Genomic DNA, 17,199 nt, shown 5'->3' with positions numbered 1-17,199 from the left:
AAAAGAACTCTTTAATTTTACTCTGAGGAGGGATGAAAATTAGCAAATAGAGAAAAGATTAATAAACATACTTCCCGCTCTCTCCTCTCCAGATATGCCAGCTCCTGCTCAGACTGCTTTATTTTTCTGTGGATCTCCAGATTTTGCTGTGAAAATAAGGGGAATTTTGAGTAAAAAGAACATTCTGTGAGTTTCTATTAGAAAGCTACTCCTGGATCATGTGGATTTTTTTTTTTTTTTTTAGTAGTGGCTTTTTTTCTTTCTCATGGTTTTTTCCCTTTTGATCTGATTTTTCTTGCACAATACATCAAATATGAAATCTTTAAAAGAACTGAATATAGCTAACCTATATCAGATTGCTTGTTGTCTTGGGGAAGGGGGGGAAGGGAGAGGAGAAAAATTTGGAACATAAAAAGTTTTATAAAAATGAATGCTAAAAACCTTTTCCATGTATTTAGAAAAAATACTATTGGGAAAAAAAAGAAAGCCACTCCTAGTAAAAGCCTTAGGCTTCTTCCAATTAATATATGTGACCCCTCCTTTTCTCTTTCCATCCTCTTTCTAAAGTCAGAGAAGTTTGAAAACCTAACCGTTCTTGCCATTCTCAGAGCAGAGTATCTAAACTAGCCTGGCTTATGTCACTGACTCAATGTATGGCTTATAGTTAAGACTACACCTCAATTTCCTCTTCTCTATGCCAAATTATTAGGTAACAAGATGAAAGGAGATACATGACCAAGAATTTCTCAGGAAGGGAGCTCAGAAAGAAATGCATGCTTGTCTCTAACATCCCCTCCTCCCCCCACTCCTTAATGCAAATGTAGCAGTCTAGAAGCCAGGCACCATATCAGCACAAGAATTAGCATGATTATGAAGTTCAGGGTAGGGGCACATCACTTTCCTAGTAGGAAGTGGCTTTGCTCCAGGTACTGCTGGTGCAGTGCAAAGTAAGCTACATTTGGAATCAGATTCAGATTTCACAGGCTGCTTGGTGGTACAATGGACGGAAACCTGGACTTTAGAATCAGGAAGACCTGAATTTTGCTCCAGACACTAATTGTTTGTGACCCTCAATTACCTTGTTAAGACTGTAAGCAGAATATTTTGCTTTTCTTTGTAACCTCAGAACTTAGCACAGTATCTGTCTGGCACATAGTAGGTACTTGATAAAGTTTAGCTGACTTATTAGTCCAATTCATTTCAAAGAGAAGGAAAATGAAACATTACCTGACTTTGTCCATAGTCACAAGGTTAATAAATCATAGAAATAAATCTTCTCTACTATATTAAGCCAGGCCCAGACCATAATACTTCATTCTAGCCATGGTATTGCTGTGAAACCCTGATGCTATGGCACCCTGTCAACTGGACTTCTAAAGAAAGATCATGCCTTGGAGAACTATGCCTTTTAGCTTTGGAACTTCTACCCTGAGGGATGGGCTGTCTTGACTATTTGAAAGCCCAATCCATGTTCTATGGCTGCACTCCTCAATCTCAGGTCTCCCAGTTGGCTCCTGCTAGAATGTAAGGACCTTTCTTGAGGGGAGAAAGTAAAACTCGTATATACCCCACTCCCAGCCCTTAGCACAATTCTAGAAGCACAGCAAGCACTTAATAAATCCTCCCTTCTTCCTTATTTACTTCATACATACATACTTTAAACTAGGACTAGAATCTGAGTTTCAAAATTTCAAAAATACAGCAAAAAACTGAGAATAGGATTGGCCTTTAGAACCTATACCCTAGAATTGTGATATCAGTCTGACAACCATTGCCACTTAATTTGATTCTATTATTTTAGTCAGAAAGGATATTTTTCTCAAGACAACTCATGTGTAACAAGGAAAATTTTGATTTCATTAAAGTTAATTTAATTGTTAATAGGTTTAACTGTTAAATGAGGCAGCCAGATGGCAAAGTGGATAGAGTGCCAAACTTGGGAGTCAGAAAGACTCCTCTTCCTCAATTCAAATCTGGCCTCAGACACTATCTGTGTGGTCTTAGACAGGTCACTTCACCCTATTTGCCTCAGTTTCCTCATCTGTAAAAGGAGCTACAGAAGGAAACTGCAAATGACTCCAGCATTTTTGTCAAGAAAACCCAAATGGGTTCACAAAGAGTCAGACATAACAAGAATTAACTTGAATAAAGAGGGAGAAGCTGAGGAATACTGGAAGAAAGCCAGATGAAAAAATGAGATGATTCTGAACCTCACTGACATCATAACAACTAGAATTTAAATAGCTCTTAGATTTTGTGAAGGATTTTATTTTGTCATTTGGTTCTCATGACTCACACCATTAGCTTCTACTACCATCACCCCATTTTGCAGATGAAGATATGGGGTGACTTCCCTAGGATCAAAGTTCAAGAATGTCCTGCCAATCCCGAGTCCAGCAAGGCACCCACTGCAGGGTCTTAATGCCCACATAATGGGTTGGGATCATTGTCACTCCCTCTCCTCCACTCCAACCCTGCTACCTTGTGGAGGTCGGAGAGCTGCTGGTGCTTGAGCAGCACTTCCTTATTAGGAAACTGCCTTCTGCAGAGCAGACAGGCTAGCTTATTCCAGTCAGTGAGCTTGTCTTCTTCATTTTCCTTTTTGGACAATTCCTCCCGCTGGGGGGTCTGTGCAGGGCGAGTTTGGGCAGGGGGGGGCTTCTCTTCTTCTTCCTCTTCTTCATAGTCACTGTCTCCTCCATACTCACCCAAAAGCCCAATCAAAGGATTTACCACCTTGGGCTGCAAAGACAAGAAAATATCTGTTTTAAACTTTTGTTTGTTTATCTCTGGGTCATTTTTTAAGTCTATTTTTCATTTATCTGTTCTCTTTCTTCTCAGGTATACTGAGAAACCTGAAGTTCTCAAAACTTACATTTGGAAGTGAAATGAAAATTTCACAAGTCAACCAAAACTAAATTTTAAATAAAATGGGGCTATCTCTGCCCCTCCTCACTGTTCTGGCATATTCCAATACCTATGTCTTACTCTACTTCTTGCTCATTGGCATTTGTCAAGGTAAAGTGAGCCAAGAAAGTATTACAGGTCAAAAGTTGCAATAACTATTATAGCTAACACATTTCCCTCAAATTTTTTTTTTAGTTTTTCAATTTTCCCCTGATGAAAGAAAAGAATAAAATCCTTGCATCACATATAATTGCTATCCCTTAATCAAATACAAGGTTATCTCTATCCCCTGAATCCTGTCAAGAAGCCATACTGGTGGGGGGCTCTCTTCCTTCTTCACTGTGGGGGGTAGTGGTTTCTTGAAGACATCTTCAGTAGAGGCCTTCCCTTCACTGGAGATTTCCTGAAATCAAATAAACAGTATGAAACTTAAGATGAAGTTATCACTTAGAGCAAAATTTACATATGACCATTAAGGCACAGAAACAAAGCAGGTTGTAAGAAGTAGAGAGATACAAATTGGGTAATATAGTACTTGACAACAGAATTTAGCTACTATTTTAAATCTTATCCATATCTCTACTCCAACAAGAAAGGGCTGTGAAATAATCTACATTTTGCAAAGGGGGGAATATGAAAAAAAGTCAGACAGTAAAAACTATACAGTCAAAAGAACGAAAAGATTTCTTTCTTACCTTTGTGGGTGTGCTTCGAGCTTTTTTTTCCCTGCTATCTCTTTTGGAAGCATCTTTCTTTTCATTTGGTTTTCCTTGACTGTTGTGTTTCTTCCCCTTGTTTTCTGCCCCAGGTGACCCAGGGTCTTGTGGTATATAAACTTCTTGCTAGAGGGTTATTAAGAAATAAGGCTGGGATGATTTGTTTCTCTTGAAAATATTTGTGACAAGGCAAAGTTTCTATTTTGGTGAGGGGAAGTTGTAGATAATATTAGTGATGAAAAAAGAAGATTAAAAGAGCATCAAAGAAACAAAACAGAAGAAAGCAAAAGCAAGTTCAAAAGGATCACATAGGTGACATACTTTTGTCACCATCATACTAAATTACGCACTTTAAAAAAATAAATTCAGTTTCACATATAATAACCCTCTTTTCTGCACATATTGAAGTGTTCATTTTTTATGTTTGAGGTCAAAATGAAAAAAAAAATTAAAACAATTCGCCACTAAATTTACTTCTCTGTTCTTTAACCTCAACTCCAAAGATCTACTACTTCTCCCCCCATCGTAGTCCCAAATCAAAATATCACACTTCAGACCTTAAAATCTTTCATCTCAGAAATTTAGATTTCTAAATTCCATTCTCCAAATAGAACCAACTATGTCTCTTTCTTGCTCTTCCAATATTATACTAAATCTCCACCCTTAGAATCTTTTGATTCCTTGACCAATCTTCATCTTGCATCTCTTTTCTCCCTCTGGCTTGATTTAATCACATAGCCAACTTTGTCCTCAAGGCCTTTAACTTTCTCTTGTTCTAAACCTCTTGCTTAGATTGTTGCAACTGTCTTCTAATAATTCTCCTTACCTTAAAAACTCTCCCAATTTCAATTTATCCTCCAAACAACCACCAAAGGGATTTTTCCCAAGCACAGGTTGGGACCATGTCATTTGCCTACTCAAAATTTAGCAGCTCTTTATTTACTTCAAAATCACTAAAGGTTCCTAACTTACCTACAGAATAATACTCCTGTCCTAACACTCAAGGTATTCAATTTGACTCTACCCCACTTTTCTAAACTAATCTATTATTTCCTTTCACATGTTCTATATCCTAGACAAATAAGATGCATCTCTACCCTCAAATATACAGTGGCGCTTTTTTTTTTTTTTTGTGCCATTTTTCATGCTATTGTTGGGTTTGGGATGTGCCATTTTTAACCATTGGCCTCCTACACATCTTTAAAACTCAAGTCAAATACTAAATTTTTTCAAGAGTCTTCCATGACCCTTTTTAGTTACTAAATTACCTTGCCTCTAAAACCTCACAGAGCACACAATCTGAGTGATGCTATATTGAACAAAATATATGCCTTGGATTCTGGGTTCAAATCTAGCCTGTGTGTGACCATGGGTAAGGCACCTGACTCCCTCTTAGCCTCATTTTGAGACTGCATGGTATAACAAATTAAGAGTCAGGCTCAGAATCAGGGAAATTTGGATTCAAGTCCACTGAAAGTTGGTTTAAGCTCTCCTAGCTTTAGTTCTTTATTTGCAAAATGAGGGGGCTTCTATGATCCTCCAATGCTGATTACTGCTGAGCTTCCTGAAAGCAGGAATCATGATTTACTAATCTTTCATCTCTTTCTAGAACCTGTCAGAATGCTCTCCATGCATCAGGAATTTAATAAATGCTTAATGTTGTGGTTTTTTAAACCTAGAGTTTTCCTCCCACCCCCAACAATGTTAAATCTAAACAACAATGGTTAAGTCTGGGGTTAAAAGTCCTTTTCAAAAATATCCCTGATCCTAATAAAATCCGAGATAAGTCCTGGGACTTCAAAATAAGCTGGGCAAATGATTAAGAGTAGAAATCTAGGATTCAGGATGACTAATTGATTTTTGCCAACCTAAATCATAGAATTAGAAGATTTAAAACTAGAAAGGACTTTAGAAAACATGTAGTACAACCCTCTCATTTTTCAAGAGAAAACTAAGGACCATAGAGACTAAATCCATGAATAATTTAAGGGGCAAAAAATTGGAATTATATGTAACCTTGATCATTGAACTTTAAATGATTTTCCATATCCTCAAACCTGGCAGGCCTAATGCAATAGATACACGAATATTCAGAAATTAATACAAAACTTTTCTTTATAAATAAAGAATTAAATCTGTAAAAGATAGCTATGTAAATTTGTTTGGAGAAAAAATCCCATTACTTTAGAAAATGTTCTATTACTAATACTTTTTATATCCATTACTCTAATTAATACTAATATCAAAACTATGAACCAGCATCATTTTACAAGTGAAGTCAATGGATTATGTTTCAGTGTTTTGTTTTTTTAACTTGTTCAAAATCACTAGAAAGTAATAAAGGTGGTAATAGAAGCTAGACCTCCTTATTCCTTACTCTAGTTCTATAAGCTTTTATTACATATTAATGTGCATTTTCAAAGTAACAAAAGTAGTCAAAACAAAATTTTAAAAATCACCTGTGTTTTGGGGTCATAATAGGTTCCAGCTAAAGGATCATAATAGTAACCAGTGACAGAATCATATATATAGCAGTCAGATGAAGCTAAAAAAGAAAGAAGTCAATATTAGTCTTTCTCATAAGCATAAAATAGTCATAAATACAGACTTGGAATGACCTAGAGTGAAACAGAAGAACAGAAGACATTAATAAAAACTTCTTTTAAAAAAATCATGGCAGGCTTAACTTCCTTTACTGATGGGGTTATTAGATTGTCAAATAACAGTAGGATACATGTTATATCAAAGTGTTTGACAAAGTTTCTCATAAAATCTTTGTGAATAAAATGAGAAGATGGAGTCTGGCCAACAGTCTAGATTAGTGGGTTAGATGGGAACTAAGATGGTAAAGGAATAAATAGAAAGAAGTATAGTGGGTTTCATCTCTAGTTGCTCCAAAAAGACCTAGAAAACAAACTAGTCAAATCCTGACCAGAAAAATCTTAAGAAAAAAATCCTAGTGAATCACTTTTCCAGTCCAGTTTGGCAAAAAGGAGACAGACTTCTCCACCACATCTCCAAGAAGTTAACAGGACCAGGAATTCAAAAACCTCTAATTAATGGGGGAGTTCAGTTCAAATCATCTCTCATTTTTCATCTAGCTGGACTACTCTGGGAAATCTCTGGCTTCTTTACCTTTCCCTGATCTCTACCTCTCTCCACCTTTTTCAGCTTCCTTTTAATATAAGCTCCTTGAGGGCTGAGACTATTTCTTTTTTTTTGTATTTATATCCCTAAAACTTATTATAATTTTTGGCAACTAGTAGGTATTCAACTGTTAATTGGCCATTGATTCATTGACTGAATTCTCTTATCCTTAGAAATCAAAAGAATGAGTTTAATTAAACCAAAGCTTTGGGATTGGTTAATCTTAAAAAAAAAAAAAAAAAAGAATGGTAAAGAAGGGGAAGAGTACATTAAAGAGAAAGGATAAGAAAGGTTAAGGAAAATTATCCCATGTAATAAGGGTTCATAATCAAATAAGAAGAAAAGGTTGGGAGGAGGGGAGTGGGACACGAACTTCACCCTCATAAGAACTGATCAAAGAAAATATAAACACAGAGATGTTTTATATTATACATTACCTTGTAGGAAATGGGAGGGAAAGTGCAGAAGGGAGAGGAAGAAATAACATGTAGGGCAGATAAAGGAGATTTAAGTCCTAAACAAAACAAACTAAAAATGTACAAAAATATACCTCTTTTGGCACTGACAATTGGAAATTGGGGGTGTTTATCAAGTAGAGAATGGATAAACAAATTATTGAGTGTATGTATATGTGTGTATGAAAGAGATGGAAAACTTTTTTGCTATACAAAATAATGAAGGGAATGGTTTAAGAAATCTGGAAAGTAAAGTAAGCAATATGTGTGTGTGTGTGTGTGTGTGTGTGTGTGTGTGTGTGTGTGTGTGTGTGTGTGTGTGTGTCTGTTTTGGACATGACTAATTTGGAAATTTGTTTTGCAAACTGGTAATAGAAGTTTTGTTTTTCTTTCTCAAATGGGAGGGGTGGAGGGATAAAAGAAGACTGATTTTTACTATAAAAAATATTTTTTTAAAAAAGAAATTAATTAGGGGGTTGCTAGGTAGCTCAGTGGGTAGAGTACCAGTCCTAAAGTCAGAAGGATCTGAGTTCAAATCTGGCCTCAGATACTTAACACTTCCTAGCTGTGTGTCCCTGGGCAAGTCACTTAACCCTATTTCTTCTTTCTTTCTTTTTTTTAAAATTAATTTTATAATTATAATTTTTTTGACAGTACATATGCATGAGTAAATTTTTTTTTTATAACATTATCCCTTGTATTCATTTTTCCAAATTTTCCCCTCCCTCCTTCTACTCCCTCCCTTAGATGACAGGCAATCCCATACATATTGAATGTCTTACAGTATAACCTAGATACAATATATAAGTGTAAATCCAATTTTCTTGTTGCACGGTAAGAATTGGATTCTGAAGGTATAAGTAACCTGGGTAAAAAGACAGTAGTACAAACAGTTTACATTCAATTCTCAGTGTTCCTTCTCTGGGTGTAGCTGTTTCTGTCCATCATTGATCAACTGGAAGTGAATTGGATCTTCTTTAGGTTGAAGATATCCACTTCCATCAGAATACATCTTCATACAGTATCGTTGTTGAAGTGTATAGTGATCTCCTGGTTCTGCTCATTTCACTCAGCATCAGTTCATGTAAGTCTCTCCAAACCTCTCTGTATTCATCCTACTGGTCATTTCTTACAGAGCAATAATATTCCATAACATTCATATGCCATAATTTACCCAACCATTCTCCAATTGATGGACATCCATTCATCTTTCAGTATCTAGCCACTATGAAAAGAGCTGCCACAAACATTTTGGCACATACAGGTCCCTTTCTCATCTTCAGTATTTCTTTGGTATATAAGCCCAGTAGTAGCACTGCTGGATCAAAGGATATGCACCGTTTGATAACTTTTTGGGCACAGTTCCAAATTGCTCTCCAGAATGGTTGGATTCTTTCACAACTCCACCAACAATGCATCAGTGTCCCAGTTTTCCCACATCCCCTCCAACATTCATCATTATCTTTTCCTGTCATCTTAGCCAATCTGACAGGTAGGTAGTGGTATCTCAGAGTTGTCTTAATTTGCATTTCTCTGATCAATAGTGATTTGGAACACTCTTTCATATGAGTGGATATAGTTTCAATTTCATCATCTGAAAATTGTCTGTTCATATCCTTTGACCATTTATCAATTGGAGAATGGTTTGATTTCTTATAGAGTCAGTTCTCTATATATTTTGGAAATAAGGCCTTTATCAGAGCCTTTGACTGTAAAAATGTTTTCCCAATTTGTTACTTCCCTTCTAATCTTGTTTGCATTAGTTTTGTTTGTACAAAAGTTTTTTAATTTGATGTAATCAAAATCTTCTATTTTGTGATCAATAATGATCTCTAGTTCTCCTTTGGTCATAAATTCCTTCCTCCTCCACAGGTCTGAGAGGTAAACTCTGTTCCTCTAATCTATTTATGATCTCATTCTTTATGCCTAAATCATGGACCCATTTTGATCTTATCTTGGTATATGGTGTTAAGTGTGGGTCCATATCTAGTTTCTGCCATACTAATTTCCAGTTTTCCCAACAGTTTTTTTTTCAAATAATGAATTCTTATCCCAAATGTTGGTATCTTTGGGTTTGCCAAACACTAGATTGCTATAATTGTACCCTATTTTGTCCTGTATACCTAATATGTTCCACTGATCTAGTAGTTTATTTCTTAGCCAGTACCAAATGGTTTTGGTGACTGCTGCTTTATAATATAGCTTTAGATCAGGTACAGCTAGACACCTTCATCTGGCTTTTTTTCATTAATTCCCTTGAAATTCTCAAACTTTTATTCTTCCATATGAATTTTGTTATTTTTTCTAGGTCATTAAAATAGTTTCTTGGGAGCACTTAGCCCTATTTCAAGAAAAGAAAAGAGGAGAGGTAGGGAAGAAGGGAGGGACTAATTAGATCTAATGAGTAGCAAAAATTTCATTACTCTAGTCCAGTGCTATCTAACATTTTTATCAATGGCCTGAATGAAGGATGACATGACTATCAAACTGGATGTCTGAATAATAATAAAAAACAACAACAACATAGGTTAGAATGGCAAAATAAAAACTAACAAGATGGCCTTTAAGGGGGACAATTGCAAAGTCTTGCACTTGGATTTTTAACAAATGACACCATTCTAAGATGGAAGGAAAGTATCAAAAAAGCAATTCATGTCAAAAAGAACTTGGGATTCTAGTGAACTATAAGTTCAATGAAGTCAGACCTGGAGAATGATAATATACAGAAGAAAGCGACTGTTGAGGATCGGGTGAAAAATGGGGGTATTTTAGCTTGAAATGAAAATATTTAAGGGAAGCCATAACAGCAGTTTTCAAATATCTGATGTATATAAGATATAAGAAGTCCAAATAAGGATCAATAGACAAAAAGGCACCAGACAGACAGACTTGAGGGTCACAGAATCATATCTTAATATGTTCATGTCTTATTTATATTTTAACAAAAATCCTCTTTATAAAATCTTTGAAAAGTGGTCATTTAACTTTTGTCTAGAAACCTTTTGTGAGAGGATCATTCTGCAGGAAATCTATTCCACTGTTATTTTTAATTGTTAAAAGGATCAAAATAAAGAAAAACTTCCAAATATTTAGAATTTTATAAATTTCAAAATTATGACATGGATTGTCACTAGCAATAGTGACATAATCAAGGAATCCCTGAAGAGATTACCATAGCAGGCTGAATGACTGACTACTTATCAAGAAGGTTATGGGATTGGATTCAAGAGGAAAGAAATGATTTAGTATTTAAAACATTTTATTTACTCAATAAGTATTAAGTAGTATGTGCCAACCACTGTGCTAGTAGGGATGGGAGATGTGAGTACAAAATCTCAACCCAAAACAGATGGGAGAAACAGAAAATAATATTAAATAAACATCTACAACACAGAAAAATCACACTATCTGATATTTCTTGTTTAACTTTAACTAACATTGAGCCTTGATTCAAAAAAGTACCTAAAAATTGACAAGTATGAAGCGGGGGAAAGTGATTACTTGGGCCTTCAAGAAGTTCTAAGGGACATGGTAGGATTCCTCAGTAACTTAGGAGATAAGTACAATATCATTTCCACCAAAGTGTTAAATTTTGGTATGATTCAGAAACTCCCACTCTTAGGATTATCATAAAATTAGAAACTGTTAGCTAGAAGGGACCTTACAGATCAACTAGTTCACTACCCCCATTTTATGGAGAGGGAAACTAAAGTCAAGAGAAGTGAAGAAAAGCATCAAAAGTCTTATATACACATAGAATAAGGTACTTAATATAATCCTCCGATTATAAATCTTTTCATAGCCTTTTTTAAAAATTCAATTTTTTATATTTTCAGACCCAAATTCATTCTCCCTTCTCTTCCCCATTGCGATAGTCCCATGAAAAACAAAGCCTAATGCAAAAACATGGAGTCAAAAGCAAAACAAATTCCTGCATTAACCACATCCAAAAACCAAAAATCCAAAACCTCACTCTGGCCTCTATCTGAAGGCAGTAGTATGTTCTATAGAGCCTTGTGAAAGCTAAAGTTTAGGGGTAGTCCTCTATGGCTAGCACAGGATCATGATAAGAACAGTAGATCAAGTCAAAAAGAAAGAAGAGAGAAACTATAGATTATTCCTCTTACATTGTTGCCCATGTCGGTTTGAATCTGAGGACCAGTCTGAGTTTCTGCTGCCTCCTTTCCTTTCCCGGAAATATTTTTTACCCTAAAAAACAGAAATTAAAGTCTTAAAACTAACGAGCAAAGCACTTGACAATATCTTCCACTTTTAGCTGTACTCAAGAGAAAAATTCAAGATCACTTTCTCAGTTATTTGAGATGAAAAATCTTAGGATTTTTAATAACATGTCCTCCAGCCCTAAAACATCTGCTCAAACCTACCTGGTTATAGTGCATATTGTCAGAGTGATCCCCAGAATCATTTCTATAAAAGAAGAAACAAAATACACTCAAATTAACATACATTATAATTTTACATTATTATCACAAAAATGTAGTAGGTTCTCTGCATTTTGTAGTACTTACATTTCTATTCATACCACTTCAATACCAATTAATTCTTTTCTCATTTTGCAAGTGGAAAAATAGATCTACAGATTATCCAGATTATACTACTGAATGGATGACTTGGGGTAAGTATGAATAGTTTTGTCTAATGGAATCATATAACTGAGGCACAAAACATGTTATAATAATTCCTGATTTCATATTCAGGAAACTAGTTCATATCCCTACATTAGAATTTTACTTTTTTTAATGATATAGAAAAGAACTTCCTTGCAAGAGGCAAGTTAAAAATGATTTTTTTTTTCTCAAAAATATAAAGCAAGATGTTTAAATCCTTTGTGAAGCTCAAGACCCAACAGAGTCTATATTCTCTACTGCTTTACCAAAATCTAAGTGTAAAATAAGTTTGGGGGAAGGAAAGGACAGACACTATCCCCAGGAACAAAAAGAAAGACAAAATGTCAGGGATACACAAGAAACAAAAGATGCGTTAAGTAAAGAAAGCAAAGAAAGATGAATAAAATTCCATTTATATCTCATTGAAGATTAGTATGCTAAGACTTTTTTTTTTTTTTTTAAACTTTGGAGCTCTCTTCTGTTATTTCTTATTTTAGATGCTTGTCTATTGTTTTATAATTACTAAAAATATTCAGGAAAAAACCCACAAATTTTAAAAAATACTTTGAAAATCTGAAGAAGCGCCAACTACTTCAGAGATGGCAAGGAAGGGGTAGTAATTTCCCTTTTTTTAAGTTATATGAGTTAAAGGAACCCAGAAAAAAAAAAGTACATGGTGGTGGTGGTGGTGAGGTGGTGATGATGAAGAGTAGATTAAAGGAGTAGGGAACATAAGCTCTCAAGCCAATAAGAGAAAAGGCAAGTGAGATATCTAAGGACTTTGGGGATTTTTTTTTTTTTTAATCATATTTTCTACAGCATCACAGATGGGAGAGCATGAAATGGAGCCTGCCTACTACTGTAACGCTAAAAGCAATAACATTTCCTATTAGCCAGGGATAGACTGAAGGATGACCGCAAAGAAATAGGATTCTTGTGACCCTGTCTCTGAAGTCCTTATCTGGAGATAAGCTGCAGTTTGTAAAATGCAGTCACAAATATACAATATTTTCTGGTGTTCTACCCTAAGATGCTAGACAGTAAAATGGATAGGACAAGCTACCATTACTATTGAGGAAAAGAATAAGCATCAAAGAAAGAAAAATGAGGATGCTAGCAGGCAAAATCAACCATAGCTCAAAACTAGGGAAATCTTGCCCCACAGACTAGATTACCTTCGTTTTCCTGTAGCAAGATTCACTGCCACCATCTTCCCATCAATACTGAATGGGGGATCTAGATTCTGTAGAATCTTCACTACCCGAAGGGCCTCCTAGAAAAAAAGAGGGAAATTGTAAGCTAAAGAAAAGGTCTGGGCCTAATGGAATAGAATTCAATATTCATCATCAAAAATTTGGAACATTCTAAATTAGTTAATTGTTTCTTAACCAAATGTTTTCTAATCTAAAAACTTAAGGTGTTTAATCAAATTTCAAATGGAAAGTGGTATACGCCTTCCAAGAGTACAGGTCAGAATAAGTGCCACAGTAGTTATCAGAGGTCATATCTGTTCTGTTTCATTCAGACATCAGTTGATATGCAATCATTCTAGTTCAATATTTGGGATTCTGGATCATCAAAATCAATAAAAATGCTAATTATTTTCTTCTAGTCTTTATTATAGTTTTTCAACTATATATAAAACTAGAGAAAATCTTACTGAAAAACAAATCAAAGAAAATCTTAAGCTGTCAATTGTACTGCAAAGGAAGAAAAAGTCAAAAACATCACCTTTATGTATTCCATCAAGTCCCAAATATTTTATGCCAAAATCCTGTAAGAAAAGCTACCACTACTAATCATTATTATTTCCTATTATCCAAATAAACAAGGAGGGCTCAAACAAAGTATAAATTCTATCTCAAAACATGAAGAAAAGTCACTGTTTCATTTGTCAAAAAATCACAAATCAAAACAATAGTGATATAGGAAGATAATTCAGGAGTCTTGCCCTTCATTGCCTTCATTTTCTCATTTCGCCTCTAAAAGGCTATACTAATTTGAAAGTTCTCTTAACTTTCCCTTCATACTCCAGGAAGCTCCTTATTGTGAAGATCTCACTACACTGCAAGATCCCATTGGCCCTGGGACTCATATCCTTCCTACCATCCTACCTTCCTTCCCTCAGATTGTAGATAAAGCCACAAACTCTGAATTATCCATTTAAAGAGAGCTCAGCTCGACACTGCTTCATTCCTCTCCTGAGCTGTACTTTGACATTTACTTGACCTTCCTATCATATTCCATCCCACTCCCACCTTCCTCCAACTCATTTTTCAGCTTCCTTTTGTGTTGCCCCATCAACTTGTAAGAGCCCTGAGAGAAAGGATAACTATTTTTTGTATCTGTAACCCAGCACTGGCAACTAAGAAATTCTTAACAAATGGTGATTGACTCACTTATTTATTCAACAAATACTTAACATATTCTGTAAAGTTGTATGACCAAGACAGCCCTCCAAATGACAATTCCCCAAGCTTCCTCAATGATCTTACCTGTCATCCTCATGCCTTCAACATTTAAAACCAGGGCAACTCACCGAATGAGAATCCAGGTCAATGAAGCCGTAAGTATGGCCCATGGGGCCAGTTCTATTCTTGATGATTCGGACATTGGCAGTAGAAAGTCTGACATAGGGTTCTAGCACTTCCACAATTACTTCTGGTGGAGTGGACCGATAAATTCGCTTAAGCATAATAGCTGGCAAGGCAAAAGGTGGCAGAAAGAGATGAGAATAAGAAAAAAAAAGACAAAGGTATTGGCAGTTCTCTTATAAATACCAGACCCTTAATGGAGTCTTTATCCTACATAATAAATATTTTCTATACAGTAATACTGACTGCATTTATAAATTATACTCTGTTGGGTCAGGCTTTTCCCTTTTCTTTATGATTCAAAATTAGAAATCTGAAACAATGTTCCATAGATTTTTGTTTATATAATTCAATCTCTTGTCATTTAAAAAATGCAAATCCATAGGATCATAACCTTTTGAAACTGGAAAGGCCCTCATAAATTACTTGGTCCTATAGTCCATTTCCATTATGTTAGAATAGAGTCCCAATACAAACTTGGAATCTCTGCCACAGGTTGGACAGAAATAGTCCTCATGTACATTTGGAGTGATTTCTCTAACTCTGCACCTCTCACACTTCTTCTGAGCTAATTCAACTCTGCTTTGTTTATAGAGTACAGCACCTTCTCTGATGAGGGCACACCATGCTGGGCAAGACAAGTCCTACATCAGTCTCTCTCATGTCAAACAATTCTAAAATTTATAAGAGAAACCTTAATAATAAATCTGTATCACTTTCTGATCAATGTGTGAGCAGCAAGTTCTAACTTTTCAGTGTTATGGACACTTTTGGCAGTCTAGGAAAACATAGAAACACCTTTTCAGAATCATGGTTTACGGCCATAACTGAAGGAAATGGTAAATTTTACTTAGAGGTTAATGAAAATAAAGATATCACTCTTTTTTGATACAAATTCATGAAAACCCTGGAATCTACTGACAAAATCCTTAAGCATCAATGGATGTCCCCCTCTATTCTTCCTCTGCCTCTCATTTGTATAGCATAATTAATATTTTTAACTTTATTACAATAGTTTTACTTTTTAGAATCAGAACATATTCAGCTCTGCCCCTGTCTTTCTTTTGGACTATCCTACTGAAGTAAATCTTAAAAAGATGGTTTACATTTCCACATAGAAAACAAACAATTTGTCCTTGTTGAGTCCCTTGGCTCTTAATATGTCAAAATTTCTATTAAGTTCAGATTTGGTTGAAACAAAGTCCTGAAAATCTGAAAGTAAGTTGAACATCAATTTTTTTCCATTCAATATTAGTTTTACTGGATATGATATTTCTGGCCATAGACCTACTTCTTTTGACTATTGATATATATTATTTCAGGAACTGTGATCTTTTATTGTTGTTGACAATAAATTTCATACAATTCTAATTGTAGTTCTAGCATATTTTTTAACTTAACTTTCCTCCTCTGAAGATGATCTCTGATCTTCTCTATTCCCATAGTAAGTTTTTATAGTTGGGTTTTTCTTTGCCTATTTTTTTTTTTAATGTAAACCATTAGTGTAAGTACCTCTAATTATGGGGTTGGGGTGGGGAAAGGGGGAGGGAATGGTGCCTCTGTCTTCACTTTGGCTTTCCCTTGGTCCAGAACCCCAAAGCAAAAACTCAACCCTCCTGCAAGTGCCTTATGTCAGCAATGTCCTACTTCACTGCTTCTGCACTCACCAGATGTTTCTTACCCAGAGCTGCATCTCAGTAGCATAGTTGGGCATGGCATTCTTTATCAGCCCAGGTTTCCTTAGTTTCCCTGACTCAAACTCCCAGAGATGAAAATTCCAGTGATAGTGGATGAGGCTACCTCAAAACCCAGCTAGCCTCAGGGCTCCCCAATGACTCTTTCTGTGGAGTTAGCCTGGAGGTATTCATATGTTCTTCACAATGATTAAACCCCACTTTCTTCAGGTCTTCTTGGGTTGTTCCAGAAGGAGCCTGTTCTGCCCCAAGTCTTATTTGTTTTTCACCAGTCTATGTTCTCCCTGAGGCAAATTTTGTTTTGTTTGTGAGGGAAATTTGAAGAGTTTAGAATTTTCTGACCTACTCTACCTACCATCTTCTCAGAATTCTCCCTTGATAATAATTATAAAAAGTATTTAGTACAGTGCCTGGCACATAATAGGTGCTGCTTAAATGATTATTCCCTTCCCTTCTCCAAGACAAAATGATATCAAGATCCCAAACTTTGCTCTAAAAGTTCTATGTATAGAAGTGTAATTTTTACAATTATATCAAAATATTCACAACTCTAGAAATAAAATATTGTTCCTAATATAAGTCATAGGAAAGAAGAGGAAAAAGCTGGAAAGTTCCCTGTCAACTTGTAAATTAGAACTTTTTTCTTGAAAACATGTTGAAATCTAAATATATCTAACTGTTAAAGATAATAATGATAAAGCTCATGCATCTTACTTTTGCTCTCCCCATCCTGACGTGACTCTCCAGGCCACTGTTCCTTCTCGCTGTCTCTTCTGGTGGAGCTGTCATGTCCTTCCCTCCGAGAAGGGTACCTTTCAGAGTCCCTCCTTTGCTCTTGGCCTAACCGTCTCTCTCTTCCTTCTTCTCGTTTTTTGGTCTCAGGTTCTTTGTCAGGTGGTCCTTGAGGGTGGGTCTGTTGTTTCTCTGGAAGTACTGCTGGCTGTGCTGGTGATTTCTGGGATTCAGGATAGGTAGCTAATTCCTGCTGAACCTTGACCTCTATTAGTAGACAAAAGAAAATAACAATGAAATTTCTGCTATCTGGTTCCAAATTACAC

General features: G+C 35.6%; 1 protein-coding gene across 4 annotated transcripts in view; it reads right to left on the bottom strand.

Annotated features, from left to right (window-relative positions):
* The window catches only part of RBM6 (RNA binding motif protein 6), a 106,532-nt gene that overhangs the window by 2,667 nt on the left and 86,666 nt on the right, over positions 1-17,199 (bottom strand). For all 4 annotated transcript variants that reach the window (XM_074283302.1, XM_074283304.1, XM_074283301.1 and 1 more), the window contains 10 exons: positions 16,856-17,140; positions 14,393-14,553; positions 13,029-13,126; positions 11,611-11,653; positions 11,353-11,434; positions 6,083-6,168; positions 3,603-3,749; positions 3,221-3,310; positions 2,482-2,742; positions 72-146 (listed from right to left, as the gene is read on the bottom strand). In XM_074283302.1, the coding sequence (XP_074139403.1) occupies positions 72-146; positions 2,482-2,742; positions 3,221-3,310; positions 3,603-3,749; positions 6,083-6,168; positions 11,353-11,434; positions 11,611-11,653; positions 13,029-13,126; positions 14,393-14,553; positions 16,856-17,140 (1,328 nt within the window). The remainder of the gene's footprint in view (positions 1-71; positions 147-2,481; positions 2,743-3,220; positions 3,311-3,602; positions 3,750-6,082; positions 6,169-11,352; positions 11,435-11,610; positions 11,654-13,028; positions 13,127-14,392; positions 14,554-16,855; positions 17,141-17,199) is intronic.

The sequence above is a fragment of the Sminthopsis crassicaudata genome, chromosome 1, assembly GCF_048593235.1.
Source record: "Sminthopsis crassicaudata isolate SCR6 chromosome 1, ASM4859323v1, whole genome shotgun sequence".
NCBI lineage: Eukaryota > Metazoa > Chordata > Mammalia > Dasyuromorphia > Dasyuridae > Sminthopsis > Sminthopsis crassicaudata.
Note: the sequence above shows the minus strand (reverse complement) of the source record. Positions and strands in the feature narration are given on the sequence as shown.